A 16,260-nucleotide genomic window follows, 5' to 3' on the forward strand; every position below is an offset into this window, starting at 1 on the left:
GCAGTCATTCTCAATTGAGAACTTTTAATGCCACACTCCATTAAAGTCAACAAGCAGCATAATCTATTTCTTTTCAGTGAAACTCCCCTTTTTGAAAAATTATGTTTTCCCAAAGAAATTGGAATTTTATTTCTACAGAGGCATAATATTTTATACCGTCACTTACTCTGCTGAGGCTATTACTGTGCACTACAAGCTATGCGTTTCAGTCAGAAAGAGCTGCCAGATTTACATCGTCTTAACATTGTCGTGAGAAGACAACTTTTGTTGGCTCACCCCACGCCCAGGGATGACACAAAGCCCTGGATTTAAGCCCAGGGATATATGAGCTCTAAGAAACATACCTCCAACATGCTATGCAGGGATTTATCATCCAAGAGACTTTGTAAAAATTCCAGATCATTTTCAGCGCCGTCTGACAAAGCATGAACTTCTTCTAAACTGTCCAAGACGTGGGCTACAGCTCCTGAACAAAATATTAGATACCGGTAAACGTTATTTTACATCATCATCATCTATTCTAAGTTAAAGCCACAATTTTACATACTTTTTTACATGTGTAGTGTGATATATTCTGGATTGTTTTAAAAACAGACCGCTTTATTACAGCTTTGCAACACTTTCGGAATCATTCTTTCATGACAAGAAGCTGGTTATGTTAGCAGGCCAAAGCCACAAGTTATACAAGTCACCACCAACTTTAACAAGCTTCATTAAACCGCGGACAATGTTGTCACGAAGTAGCTTATCAAAGCAGAAGGCGCATGATACACAAACGAAAAATTTTAACTGCAAAGCAACAGCTTGCATGATGCTAAAAAACTTTTCATTAATAAACCTGAAGAGGTTGGATCCTGTTCCTCAAAAAGCATCATATTGTCCCCTTGTGCCGGGGGGTCGTTGTAGAAAGATGTGAACTTGACACTGGAGACCGCAGCGAGCACAGCACCCTGGTAGCATCGTTTGGTTAGCAAGGAGCTGCTGGTTTATTGTGAGTGGCAAATTTTACAACGCAACGAAAACAAAGCAACGCTCACAGCTTTGTTTATGACACAACAAAGCTGTCTTCCTGTTGGAAAATGGAACCTGGAGAATTCGACGATTGACGATGTATTTTGTTTGCATTGAAACGGTGGTATCTCGTTTTTTTTTTGCATAAGTTTAACAAGGTATTTAAATTCAGTGTAGACCGTGATTAAAGTGATCATTTGTGGTTCATGTGGACAAATTTATATTACTTTTGAAGTGTCAATCGCAGTGACGGCTCTTAGGAACTTAGTGTATTTTATTGTACGTTAAATTTTTGGATGTTTATGCAAGTCTAAGTCGGCAAAACTATCACTCTCACTCTAGTCTCTCAGCTTCAAGAGCCTTTTACAATCAGAAAAATATTTTTCACTTACGTAATTTGGCCTGACTGCCGTTAAAACTTTTATATACGTCTGCCCTTACTACTCAAATGCTGATTCAGTTAGCAGCTTGAATGGATCATAATTATAGAGAGTAAATATAATGCAAACAATGTTGATTTCACATGAACCTTTTTGACTTAATCAATCGGTCTACACTCTAAAGCAGGGGTTGCAATTATTTTCATCTCGGGGCCATATACTTAACTGGATTAGACCTAATAGAAAAGTTTTCGCAACCAATATGGTCATAACATCTTGTCATATCTTACATTATAATATCTCTTGTCTTTCCAATGTCAACTTTGACAGAAGAGTTGCCTAGACAAGTGCTCGACATTCTGGAACTATGCCTTTATGAACAGCTTCAATTCTAAAATAACTGATACATCATGTGCTTTAAAAAAGACAATTTCCCGCATGATTTTCCAAATTTTTGCATGCCAGTTTTAGCACGTTGATTGCCACTGCCTTGAAGTCTAGGTCAGGGGTGTTCAAATTTTTCATAGGCGAGCCAAATTTGATAATGCGGAAGTACCCGCAGGCCAACAGCGTCCGACAATCTTGTTTTGTGTAAAGAAAGATGCATATATAGCAATATTGTATCATTTAATATCATTTTCACATAACAAAGCAATATGCAGGTTAAGTGTTTCATTGTATACATGTCATGGGATATCATAAGTTAGGCTGTACTATATAGTGTGTATAAGTTATCTGCTTTTCTAGCAGAAACTAACACATCAGAAAAGTTTGTAAAATACAGCTATGTTAGTGTACTGTAAAGGATGAAACTGACGTCTTGATTTCTATACCCACGTCAAGTTTGGCTTGGGATTAATGGTGGACAAGCGTGAAATATCACGTAGATGGGAGTCGCTCAGCTTTAATCTCAAACGAGAACGTCTTCTCACACAAATAGGCTATGTTGAACCGAACAAGCTCAAGATTTCTCTTGGCAAACTTTTGTATTTCTGGAAATTTTTTTTTATCTAGCTGCTAATGGCAGGAAAGAAAGATGTTGCTGTAAGCTTCGCAGAAAAGCTCAATTAGCAGCGGTTTTTGAATTTGCTAGCAAGAAAATAAATACTCTCAGGCAATTAGTTGATTTTGCGTTTATGACGCAACAATGGTTTTAACTTCTTTCGCCTGGATTTGTCCGTGAGAAAGACAGCTTCATAATACTGTTCATCAATTTAAAAAAATGCATGTTGAAATTGTATTATTCCTGTGTGTCTGCGGGCCAAAAATAACACATTGTGCCATACAAAAACGTATCGCGCCCGGATTTGGCCCGCGGGCCGGACTTTAACCACCCCTGGTCTAGGTGGGTGAATTCTTTACGGTATTGAGAAAATGGGGTAAATCATTTTTACATTGATTCAACATCTGTCGCAGTTGAAAAAGAACTGATTTACCAGCTGGGTTGTTGAAAGAGCGCCTAAAAAATGTTTTCGAGAAAAGAAGATATTGAAATAAAAGATTTCATGCAAGTATGCGACGCAATATTTTACACTTTTACCATATGGCACTCAAGGGCGCAGATTTCGGTTCTCAACTAAGTTATATTCATTGTAATCAGTGTCATTAAAGTTTGACAGGTGGAGAGAAGTTGTAGGAAACAGTTTAGCATGAAAGACATTCTTCCTGGAGGATTTTATCCTGGAAGAAGTTTTTCGTGTTTTTGTTTTCATTATTTGAACTTTTTTTATTTTGAGGATCTATCCTACCTACAACCTCAAAAAGTACCAAATCATACTAAATTAAGAAAAACGGTTTATAGTCTCTACTTGTTTAACTCACTGAGTACCAATGCACATTGTTGATAATGAAAGTCGTTCAAAGAGTTTTTTTTTAAATATTAAAATGGGCAGGAAATCGATTTTTTCGTTTACACAACAATGGATAAAGGTCGTAAAAGGAAAAGGACGTCTTTGAAGTACCATTTTCCTCTGCCGAACATTGACGTTTCCTTGTTTGTTCTTTGTCTTTATACGTTGTGGTTGTAATGAATCCGACCCGTTTGCTATTTACGCTACGCGTTACGTTACGCATTAAGTTACGCATTACGTTAGTTTTTAAATTAAAAATCGAAACTGGTTTGTAGTTTACCTTCAATTTTCGCCTGGCGTTAAATTTCTTTAACTGTTCCACGGATTCAGAAAGATGAATCTTTGGAGCATATCTATCTCTCTCCTTGATCCAAGGGTGGTTCAAGCATTCAAAGACGGTGATGCGTTCGTTGGGGTCAAGGGTCAACATTCTCATGATGAGATCACGACACGGTTGGCTGATCAAGTCCCACTGTTTCGGGTTTAACTAGAAGAGTAGAAACACAAGTCGTTTTCACACTTCACTTGAACAAACGTACCGGGAGCGAATAAAATATACGGCTTGATCAAAATATTAGTCTGCTTACTCTGCTATGTGGAAAATAACGTATTTAATAACAATACAGTAATTAAAAACAGAATCCGCGCTGTCAACCTTGGTAAAAAGAAAAACGTCTTCAGTTCAATCCTTAACGACACTAACAACTGCTGAAAGCAGCGGTACGCTTCAAAAAACTTTCGAAATTCCGAAACAGGCCTTACCACAACCAGGCTCACCCAACACATATCAAATTAAAAGATTATTATGCAGTTTTCCACAGCAATAGCTGTTCTGTCACAGTGATGCGCCATGCCCTAATGACGTGACGAACAGATGCATTTATTAAGTGTAAACGTTCGTGTTTGTCGCTTCTACGTTTTTCCAGACCTCTGCTATGTTGGCATGCCTTGTTTTCGCTGTGAAAAAGATAAATAGAAACAGAATGAAATGAAACGTTGTTTCAAATTTCAATCGCCAAAAACTGAGTACGAATTCAGTGCTCAATACTGTTTGTTTTCTTTTCAGGAAAATGTACATTTTGAAATAGTTTCTTTGTGCAGTTTGACTTGACCGCATCGTTGTAGTTAATATGTATTAATGATAATAATCACGTGTTTTCACACAGCGCCGTATTCATCCAAGACTGCATTACTCAGCGGTTTACAAAGCAGTGTCCGTGCAGCCGCGTAGTCGTAGTCGGTTACATTATTACCCTGAATCCCATTCCTTAGCTGAATGCCAACCAAGAATAAGATTCAGTATCTCTTTTGCCAAGTCTTTGATGTGACTGGAAAGGTGGAAAGGTTATTCAACAACCCACGTCTACGGATTCAGAGTCTGACCACTACGCCAGTTAAAGTGTAAAACAATCCAAAGATTATTAATCGGATTTCTTTCGAGACCATACCTTGTATTTTCCTTGCGTAATCGATTCGTACAGTCTTTCTCTTGTACCGTAGAAAGGTAAACTTCCGCTGACAAGGATAAACATCATGACACCACACGCCCATATGTCGACAGGCATGCCGTACGGTTCACCCTTCACAATCTCAGGCGCCAGGAAATGAGGGGTCCCAACTTTTCCTGAGATAAAACGGGTCGATAAAGAGCGCAAACCCTACTTTTCTCGGACCAAATTGATTTTTTTGTATACCGTAACTTTTGAGCAACTTAGTGGCACAATGTTTTTGTAAATTTTATAGTTACCCGATGTAGTTAGACCGTAACATTTCAAAGTTTTCCATACGGCAACAAAACTCAACGGATGTGTCAACTTATATATTTTTCGATCAGTTAGTTTTAACAAGTGTCATCATTTGTCCAATATCGCTGATGAAACGTCTAACTCGCATTATTCACCGTTAGAAAAGCATGTTTTATGACATATGACGTAAAATGCCAAGTGCAACGTCAGTGCATTTATAATACACAACTAGCTAACACAACTCCATCTTTGGCTGAACAAATGATACAATAGATATTACCGCCGTTTATAAATCCATTATCTTCAGTTTGAATAGCCAAGCCAAATCCTCCCAACTTGACAGCGGCGGAATTTTCTTTGGAGACCAACAACACACAATGAGGCTGGAAGAAATGAAAGCTAAGACTTATACGATGTGAGGTGGAAAATTTATTTTTTTCATCAATTCTATGTTTATAAGCACTAAGTGAACGATATTTATGTTTAATGTAGAGTAGAGGGTTTCAAAAAGAAACTGTTTGGTCGTAATAACTTAAAACCGTAATACAAACTTACTCGTAGAATATACTTTAGTTAAAGATAATAACAATTAGCGTCATGGACTTAACCCTATTCAAAAGCCAAAAGGGTTCGTTACATATCCGATTGCATTACACCAAACAAACAAAGACTTAACAGCAAGCTTCAACCCTGAGCCATGCTGCAAGCAAGATCACGAGCAACTTGAGCGTGTTGTTAAACTTTTTTAGAAGGTTTTAGAAGAACTAAACATTATTTAATGTGTTTAATATTTTTGCAATTATTGCACTCTATCATAACTTCAAAAGGAATTCAAGGCAAACTCGGCTTCGCAACAAATGTCATACGATTGACAGCAAACATACTCGCCTTTGCCGAAAGGTTGTATATATACTTCATAGCTCACAACCAAAAAATAGCACTGAAGAACTTAAAAGTAATGCAGACAAATGGTTATGTATGTATACACTTACAAATGAAATAAATGCAATCAAGTTTAGTAAATTTTTATTATCTTATTAAAGCTTTGACCACAATAAGTGTGACTGTGAGTTGAGACATTACCAAAATAACTAAATACTATACTTGTCAAATGCCTCAAAAAGAGTGCTTCACAAATCGCATTAATCAAGCAAGCAACACGCCACATGGATTCCATGAAGCATAAGAGCAAGATCAAGGTAGGAAAGTGTTCTGATTGTGAGAAAAAATGTGTTTGAACCACCAGCGAGCGGGCAAACAAATTAGTATCATAAAAAATTACGAAATGGATTTTTGACCCTTGTACCGTGGTTGAAATGTGTGTATGGGCTGAAGTATTTGCATTGGTATTCGCTTCTCGATAGCAAAATCTAAGGACAGAAGAGACATCTCCGAAGTATCAAGCAATTTTTCGATGAATTTGCACAAAACGTTGTGAAATGTCATTTTGACGTAAGAAGAAAATCCAATTCGTTTGCAAGCATTGAAAAATAATAATCTTTCTTATATCAAAAGAAACTAAAATTGGCAGACAACAAACTCAACCGTACTTGCTCTGGTTTAGTGAAAGACGTTATATAAATGGTGTATATATTATATATATATATTTGTTTAAATGTGCTTAAAACGTGAATAAAAGCAGTTTAACAAGCGTACCTTGATGTCTCTGTGGACAACATTGTGCTCATGGCAATACCTTAAAGCTTCGAATATTTGCTTCATGTAGTGGCTGCATACAAAAAGTAACATCTGTCAGATAAACGCCAACTATAAACTTTGAGAGCAAAGCTGAAGCTGTGTGGACGTGTTTATTTGGTGATTACATAAAGTCAGAATTCAATTAACAAAATTTAAATAATATAACGCAAAAACATGAAAGGCTGCATTTCATTATTGATGTTTGTATAGTTGTATACATTGTAGCCTAATCAATCATGTTTTTTAAAGGCAACAACACTACAACTACTTCAAATGCCACATAGTCAACTTTAACGTGTGGTTCAGTCTCCGCAATATTTCAAAAACTGCCTATTAAACCGGTTGCAAACCGTACTACAACAAAACAAATTTAAAATCACCTTGTTACAGCCTCACTGTAGACAAAGCCCATGTTGGCTCGCTTGACGATTTCAAAGCACAAGTCAGCTCCATCCATGCTGGAAAGAAAAAGGTGTTAATGCAAGTAATATATTAAGATGAGTAAGTTCTTATTTCAAACAAATTGAATTATTGATGCAGACAACTTCTTCGACATGGGTAGCATCAAAGTGGTTAACAACTTCTTCGACATTATCAAAGTGGTTACAAACGAAGTCCACTGTTAACGAAACATCTAATTTTATGCCAATATTCAATTTTACATTCTAATCTCGTAACTATAAAAACAGTAACTGCTGCATTTTTTCTGCAAAAACTTTTTACCCCCAGTTACAGATTAGCTTATGGAAAGCCAAGCTTGAACAGTAATTGGTACAATAATAAAACATTAACTCACAAACGAGATGTTCATACGTTTAAATGCACAGTTTATACTATTGATCTAAATGCATGACAACTGCCTCAAGTTCAGTACGCACAAGAATCTCAAATGGCCAGGTGGAATGTAACACCAAACAGCTTGTAGGATGTAACGACACGAATGCTGTGCAAATTGTGAATGAAATGACATTAAAACATTCGGGCAGTTGACTTAAAACATAAAGGGGTCAATGGGTCATGCAGCGATACATCACTTTAACGATCTTAAATGTAAAAATAAACAAGAAAATTAAATAAAATCTTGTCACACACCCACATCAGCACGAGAATAACTTAACGTGGAGTCGAACTAAATGAAGGCAATAACAAGTCGTAGACACCTTCGTGCAAGGTTTTCTGACATAAAAGATCTGTACTGAATCACCTCAGCACAGTTTACACACGTAACAAGTGTCAACTCCTTAGACACTTCAATCAAAATGGGTTTGATTGCAGACAGTTTACTGCAAACGTTGTTGCGCTGGTATGGAGGTTTTTAACGCAGAGCTATTTGATGTCATGGGGGCAAAAGATGCCCTTGCTTAAACTGACATGATTGCTACAATACTAAAGGCAAAACAGAAGCTTTAAAAGAACACAAGCTGCAATATTAAAACCATAACTGAAGTGTTTCTGAAATGAAAGCAGAACGTATGTCAAAATTAAAAAACTAGTATTGCAACAAAACAATAAGCTAGTGTATTACGCAAAGTATTTTTATAATTACACTAGTACAAATCCCCTTCAGCAAAAGTGAGCCGATCATGTTGGGTGGGTAATAAGTGTGACATTCAATACGAATAAAACTGCTTGGGAAGGTAATTGAGTGCAGTTTTAATAGCACGATATTGATTGAAGACATAATTAGTGCAGAAAATCAAATTCGTTGGCTGGATTATAAACGACTGATGTATAACGTCGGTTTTCGTGATGACATGCGCTATAAATATGACGTAAGTGTTTGAGCAGGCAAGGCATCTTGTAATGCAAAACTAAAGTTGAAGTGAAGTACATGGTTTGCTGATGAAGTACGTTACAAAAAACGGATACACGCCACCTAGATAGCAAAATCCCGTCATTTTTACATTGCTTCAGACGTTAAATCAATGTACAAATGCGGATTGTTCTATCTGGGGCATCTACTAAACCTAGCACAAGCGAGTCCACTCCAACCGAGATACAAAACCATATTTCCAATCGAGTTGCCGCTGATTAACAGATTTCATTCAAAGCACAGGAAACGGGTTAAAACGGAAAATAACTCATTTTTATAACAATTGAACAGTCGAGCTATGTACCTTCATGAAATGAAACCACAAAGTACACTTCTAGCAATCACTATTCACTAGTGGTAGCTTTAAGAGCTTTCCGTTTAATAAACATTCTCTCTACGTCGTCGGACATCAAAGCAACGTGAAGACAATCAACCTTTTTTTATCTGAGTTCATCAATCATCGATTCAAACCGATATGACTTGTTATGTAACACTTAAACTACATTTCTCGCCAATGAAATAACTTAACTGTGTAACCAAGTGACGCTTCTTTAAAACCAAAAGTTGATCGCATCCAACGCGGTTATAAACCAAATCAATGGATCAAAAACTAACCAGCAATATCACTGTCCATGTGTAAAAAGAGCTCAAAAAAATGTTACAATATGCCTTTCTATTTGAATAGAATACGGAAGAAGTCGCCTTTAATGAAAGCTTTATCAATAAATTGCACAGGTTTTTGAACCTGACTTTATTTAGCTGCTACTGTAGTGTATGTTTATCGTTTGGTTGCATCCATAGCGATTGCATTCCAAATGAAGGATCCTAGTGTAACTCTTTATTCTCAATAACTTCAAGAAACCGGAACAGAGGTTAAGAAACATCATCAGCATCTACTTCATCACTTCCCAAGCAGAAATACAACGTCTGCAGACGTTGAATCAATGTAAAAAAACGTTTGATTTGATGTCTGGGTAGTGCCACTTACTATTCAAAAACCATATACAGGAGTCCATTTGAGCTGTACACTTCCAGCAGTTCGACTATGTGAGGATGTTTTAGTTGATGGCAGATGCTTGCTTCTCTCTTTAAATCTGCAAGCAATACAAATGCAAAATAAACAGGTTGCAACATCGATTACTTTGGCTCATTACCAAGTAGATACTAGAAATATAAAATGTGATTTTTGCGAAAGCAGTACTTGCGAAGAATGTTTAACACCACAAGCAGCCAACAAACCAATCTGCTTTTTACAGGACATACATCAACTGAATGCAAAAAGAAGTTGCGTTGCAGGCTGAATAATGTCATAGTCAACAACAAAATTCACGGTGTCATTAAGGTTTAATGCCAGTGAGTCATGAATTGTAAAGCAAAGTGCAGGCAAGCAACACTTCAGATAATTATATATGTAGATAACTAGATATAGCTCTTCTGGAAAGCGTGCACCATAAGCAAAATCTTTTAACATACCATGTGTGCTTAACCCAGGACTTGCAGTAAATTTTGCAACATCGACTATTTTAACAGCATATTGTTGACGTGTTTCCTTCTGTATGCATCTTCTAACAATGCTGAAGGGACCTCTGCAGAAAACAAAAGGTAAATTGTATACTACCACGCCTTGTTTAGACTAGGCACCGAATTATAATGTCAATGCTGCAAAATTTTAAGCCACAAATAGAGACAAAAGTAACATTGTTTATTTTTTAAGAACTAAGGAAACATATGCAACTAATTTTTAATATCTAGTTCCATTTAAGAGTACTGGTAACGCAAACTTAACTTTTGAAACATACAGAACTTTTGTTAGTTCCTCATTTCTGGTTTATTGCAAGCTTTTATTACTTTAATAGATAAAGTTTGTTTGCTGTTCTAACTTTTTATTCAAACTAGCATGTTTTATGACATCATAGAAAATGTAAAAACAATTCACACCTGCTTAAAAGGTAAGGCGATAGTTATTTTGAAAGCTATAAACAATAAAGCTAAATGACTAAAAAAGAAGAAAAAAACTATGCTCAAATGAAGACCTCTATGGTATGCTCTACAAGTGCAAGGGAGCAGGCAAAGACAGATTTCAAACATAAATGTAAAAATGCAAGTGAATGATGGAAAGATGTTTTCCAATTTGTCATGCACCACACCACTTACTTTCCAATGGTCTCATGTTGTTCATACACATCTTCAAACATAGGCTCGTCCTCAGACATTTTTTTTATTAAATTATTGAGACCTCCTGATATAAAAAGAATGAAAACATGTGTTATGAAAATGAAAAAGCTTGAAGCATCCATATATACAGTACATATTCAAACAAAGAACAGTAGCAGTACCAAACACTACTTATCCAGTGGCGTTGCATGTGTATTTTTGGGTGTTTACTTTTCAGTAAACTTTTAGCATATACCGATAGTCTACCTGTATTTAAAAAATAATTAAAACAGTAGAGCTGACTCAGTTGAACCGCGCCCAGGGCTTTTATAAATACACATAGACTAAAGTTTGCTGAAAAAAGTGAACATTCGAAAAAATGGCCAGTGGCCACCCTACGCCACTGTACAGTACTTGCAAAACATTGTTTGATTTGTGGTAGGCTATGTTAAACCAGACTACGTCTATAATTGAACTGACCCTTAATCAAGTTCATGTGCAGCTTTCCCTGTTTATCAGAGCAACCTCTAACCGGAACCACATAAGGATTAGGCCAAAGTGATATTATCAAGCAAAGTTTAATTGCAAAAAGCATTAACATGTCATCACTATCTGAGATCTAAGTCTAATTCACAAATTAACATACGTAACAAAGCATATTTTTCAGGAAATTATGACTTATTGGGATTCAGTTAAGAATAAAACAGAATTCTAAAATCATAGAATGACTTTATTTATATTTAGTTTTTATATATATATGGGTAATTCCATGTCAAATCATCCAGGCCAGTTTGGCATAGCCGCCAAAAGTTGCTACTTTGTATGTTTAAAGAAATCTTCATTCTGATTTCAAGGGTAAAAATTTTTAAGAAATCGGACCAAATATAACCAAGTTATAGGTGTTTGAATTATGGCTAATTTGGTGTTCGCTCAACCGTGAAATTTCATAAAAATATTCCACAACTAACTTTAAACCTTTGTAAGTCAGATTTGATTCAACAGATATCATTTATTTTTGGCAGTTTTATACTTTGACCTGTACTTGACAAGTTAGTATAGTCAAAAAAATATTGAACAACATTAAATCACTTAACCGGAAAAAAAACATAATGAACATCGTTGAAAATTACTGAAGCAGAACGGTATGTTTTTTTGCTAATATCACTGTGCTGCCAACTCCGATTTTGACAAATGAGGTGTCACATGAAAGATCTTGGTGAGAGGAATCTGAATCCAAAAGATCTTCTTGTTTATTAATGTTTATCTTACAATTATGGCATCTGGAAATAACATACAGTAAAATGTAAAAATTGTATCATATTCCTTATATACTTTTTCATTTTTATATTGGTTTTCCATCATTCACTTGGTTTTAAGGTAGCGGCATGGGTAGGCTACACTGTCCTGTGGACTACCCATGGAGGATGGTGTAAGACGCTCCTCCCTTCCGCAGTCTGGGGTCGTACCATGGGCACGTATGAGAAACCCCTTGCCCCCCGATCAGGGACACGGAAGTCATGGTAAGCAGGTGACGGATGAGGAGTAAAGGCAGCTGATATGGTTTCAGAACTGGTTTTATTTCTCACGGTGCTAGGCAGAAGATACCGAACAAGGTACAATGGCTAGGACCCTCGTCCTGTAAGGACACTGCCCACACAGAAGGCAACTGCAAACCACTGTGTGCTATCTTATTGCAAAGAAAATTATGGTCAGACAAATAAAAAGAAGTCAAATGAACAGCGTAAATGGGGTTTACAAGGTAAACACTTCGCTCGGAAAGGATTGCCATGTGCGACAGGTGGCACCCGATCGTCATAATGCGACTGTCAGTAAAGTTAAACCAAAACGCATAGGAACGTGGAATGTGCGTACTTTGTATCAAAAAGCAGGCCTCGAAATTCCGGCGGTCATGACCTCCGGAATGACCTCGAATGTTTGCCGAAGCCGACTCATTGGTCGGTCATAAATGACCGCCGCAAAATTCTTGACAAAAATAGAGCTAATGCAGCAAAAATATATTTTAAATTTGAATTGTTACAATTGTTTATTTAACGCGAACAAGTACGGAGCTGAAACAATAATAGTACAGGCAATTGCTTTAAAGATCACATTAGAGTGGCGTGATTAACGAGCTGATGGTAAAAGTAGTCATTTTTACATCATTTCAACGCCTTGCAATGTTGCCTTGAAATAAAGTTGTCTGAACTTTTCGGCAGGATATGTATTCTGATTTTAACAGTGAGGATTATTGCGTTACATTGATCGTTTGTTAAAAAGAAACGTCACAGAGCAAGTCTCAGCTGGGTTCCGCACGTGCTTAGGCGAATGTGGCGACCTTATTCACACTGATGCTGATAGAAATGGAATTTCTGCACATAAGGGAGGGTGTTAACTACACTATTGAGTCACTAATGCGCATTTGTCTGGACAGTCCTGACATGGAGATTTACGACCCCGCGCCGGCAGTAACCGCTTGGCACAACGATTCTATAACGCGAAAACCACCGAATAAATGATCGGAGTTGCTTTTGTAATAAGAAAATTTGGATTGTTGTTTTCAATTGTGTTTATTGCGTCATTACAGGACTGTCATTAACGCACTGATTTATTTGCAAGCAAAAAATATGTCCGGTTGAGATATTAAATGTCCGCTGAAAGGGCCAGTCCGGTAGGACATGCTTGACCGCCGGAAAAAAGTACAAATTTCGAGGCCTGAAAAAGGGAAACTTGCTAATGTTTGCAGGAAATGAAACGAATGAGTATAAATATTCTTGGCTTAGCAGAAGTTTGTTGGACTGGTACAGGTACAACCACATTGGATGGCTGCAAAATCTTATATTCCGGAGGTGATCAACATCAAAGAGGTGTTGGTATAATACTTGATTCTGCTACATCTGCAACTTTCAAAGGATTTTGGCCTGTATCAGACCGGCAGAGGTGGGCAAAGTTACTTTCAAAAGTAACTGAGTTACAGTTACAGTTACTTGGCCAAAATAGTAACTGAGTTACCGTTACAGTTACCGATTTCAAAAATGTAACTAGTTACCGTTACTAGTTACAGTTACTAGTTACTTTCAGTTACTCATAAATCTCAACATAAACGCTGTAATCCAAATTTAAACAAACAATTATTTGCGGGAGGCGCATCCATTTTCCTCAACATTTATTAGATGTATCACGCACTCTGTGGTGCAAATTCTTTTCTAGTTACGCAGTTGCCTTTTCCTAATGTAATTTGTTTTCCGTCTGTCTGTTTTCCACACTACTGCTTATAATCGTTGCGTGTTTCTTGATGCTTATAGTCAGTTAGTTATAGTTACTTTCAAAAAGTTTAAATTTATTGCAATTTATACATATTTTCAGATTCCTGATGAGGGCTTAAGTTAAGCCGAAAATGTTTGACTGTTAAATTACTTGTAAATATGTAAAATATATTGTTGTAATGCTCAACCCTGTGGTATTGTAATTGTTGTGTTTTGCCTGTCTTTGGTACAAAAAAGCAAACTCTCTCCCGAAACTATATTCTCTTTAAATGCTCGAAACAAAGGAAATAATTTGTTTTCCCTGCTATGACCAGGCCCGGATTTAGGGGGAGGCAGAGGGTGCAAGTGTCCCGGGCCCCCCGACTTTTGAAGGGCCCCCCTACGCGGAAAAAATGGGATTTTGTGTTATTTTTTTCCTTTCAGCCTTTAAGGTTTCTGCAAAATACTGTGCAGTGCTGGATTACTTAATTCTACTGTTGACAACTTGACATAGAAGTGCTTTTTGCACGGGGGCCTCCCGATTTAAAAGTGCCCCGGGCCACCCATCAGTCAAATCCGGTCCTGGCTATGACTCGAAGTTACAGACATCGACTTCCGATTTTGAATCGAGAAAACAATGATGTAATAAGGTTGCGAACAGTGAACGTAACACCGAGACTCCGGGTCCTAAATACTCCAAAACTACGGCTCCTGTACACCCCTGGCAGCTATACGACAAGCATGAACTGAGCTATCAAGTGTTACCAAACATTTTTGCTAAACATTGCATAGAAAGTCACATATTGATCAGTCACCAAAAGTAATTAATATAGCCAAATCAGTTCTCAAAAAGCGCTAAAAAAGAGCCAAATCGCCAAACCATAAATATGAAGCCAAACGTCTTAAAAAATCGCCAGATTTCTGGATTTTGGCGATGAATTCGCCAATATGGCAATCCTGCTCCATAAGATCACAAAACAAGAGCGCCGCGCATGGGCAGTGCTGCTCCGATACAGCTGCGAGAAGAATGCATTATGGCGCAACGCGCAGCAAACACCCATAAAGCATGACACAAACATGTGCAGAGAAATGGACGGCAATTAGAAACAGAAATTTCAATACAAAAGTAACTTGTAACTGTAACTGTTGAAAAAGTGCTAAAATAGGAACTAGTTACCGCGTTTCGTTACTTTTGGAAAATAGTAACGAAGTTACCGTTACAGTTACTCAAAAAGTAACTAGTTCCAGTAACTAGTTACTTTTGTAACTAGTTACTGCCCACCTCTGCAGACCGGGTAATGGTCGTTAAACTAAAAGCTAAACCTTTTGACATTGGAATAGTTCAAACATACGCCCCAACATCAAGTCATGATTGGGATGATACAGAAACATTTTATGAGGACGTTGAGCGTGCCATCAGACAATTAAAATCACAAGACATCAAAATTATTATGGGGGATTTTAATGCAAAAGTAGGAAACGAATGAATTGAAGACATTGTGGGTCCACACGGTCTTGGTAAAATGAACGACAGAGGAGAACGACTCATTGAATGGTGCAGAGACAATGAATATCTAATCACTAATACATGGTCGGAAAACCACCCATGAAGAAAATGGACTTGGAGAAGCCCGGGCGATAGATCCAAGAATCAGATCGATTATATCCTTGCTCAAAAGCGGTTTCGTAACGCCATTCTATCATCTAAATCAATGCCTGGTGCAGACTGCGATAGTGACCATGTTCCAGTTGTCTGCTTTCTGAGGGTCAAGCTAAAGAGATGCAAGAAAACTAAGCCAAACCCGAAATATGAAATTGATCTACTACGTAGAAATCCCGAAATACGTACAAAATTTTCCGTCTCAGTCAAAAACAAATACGAGTCGCTTGAAAGGCTAACAACAACAGATAAAATACTGGAACAATTTAAAAATAGCGTGTCGAAATCACTGGAAGAGTTCATACCACTAGTCAAAACTGAGAAACAAAAGAAATGGATGACATCTGAAATTCTTGACCTCATGGAAGAAAGAAGAAAAGCAAAGAATAATAAACAAAGATACAAAATTTTGAACAAGAAAATTAAAAAGATGTGTGTTGACGCTAAAGAAATCTGGATAAATACTCAATGTGAAGAAATCGAAAATGTTAAAATCAAAGATAGCAAATATATACACAAGAAGGTGAAAGAGGTAACAGGGAAGAAGAGGTATTGCTCACAAGCAGGATGCATCAAGGCAAATGATGGAACTATTCTGATGAACCAAAAAGATATTCTGCAGCGTTGGTGTGAATACATTGAAGAGCTGTTTTTCGACGAACGCGGAAACAAGCCAGGCATCTCCAAACCCATGGAAGGTCCTGCTA

General features: G+C 37.2%; 1 protein-coding gene across 1 annotated transcript in view; it reads right to left on the bottom strand.

The window, feature by feature from the left end:
* The window catches only part of LOC145766902 (peripheral plasma membrane protein CASK-like), a 33,398-nt gene extending 22,668 nt beyond the window's left edge, over positions 1-10,730 (bottom strand). Inside the window, exons 1-10 of the mRNA XM_082578609.1 lie at positions 10,652-10,730; positions 9,971-10,083; positions 9,486-9,591; positions 7,065-7,142; positions 6,643-6,715; positions 5,267-5,369; positions 4,690-4,865; positions 3,522-3,728; positions 839-950; positions 345-466 (exon numbers count right to left, since the gene is read on the bottom strand). Of these exons, the coding sequence (XP_082434735.1) occupies positions 345-466; positions 839-950; positions 3,522-3,728; positions 4,690-4,865; positions 5,267-5,369; positions 6,643-6,715; positions 7,065-7,142; positions 9,486-9,591; positions 9,971-10,083; positions 10,652-10,710 (1,149 nt within the window). The 5' untranslated portion in view covers positions 10,711-10,730. The remainder of the gene's footprint in view (positions 1-344; positions 467-838; positions 951-3,521; positions 3,729-4,689; positions 4,866-5,266; positions 5,370-6,642; positions 6,716-7,064; positions 7,143-9,485; positions 9,592-9,970; positions 10,084-10,651) is intronic.
* Positions 10,731-16,260: the final 5,530 nt, after the last annotated feature.

The sequence above is a fragment of the Aplidium turbinatum genome, chromosome 3, assembly GCF_918807975.1.
Source record: "Aplidium turbinatum chromosome 3, kaAplTurb1.1, whole genome shotgun sequence".
NCBI lineage: Eukaryota > Metazoa > Chordata > Ascidiacea > Aplousobranchia > Polyclinidae > Aplidium > Aplidium turbinatum.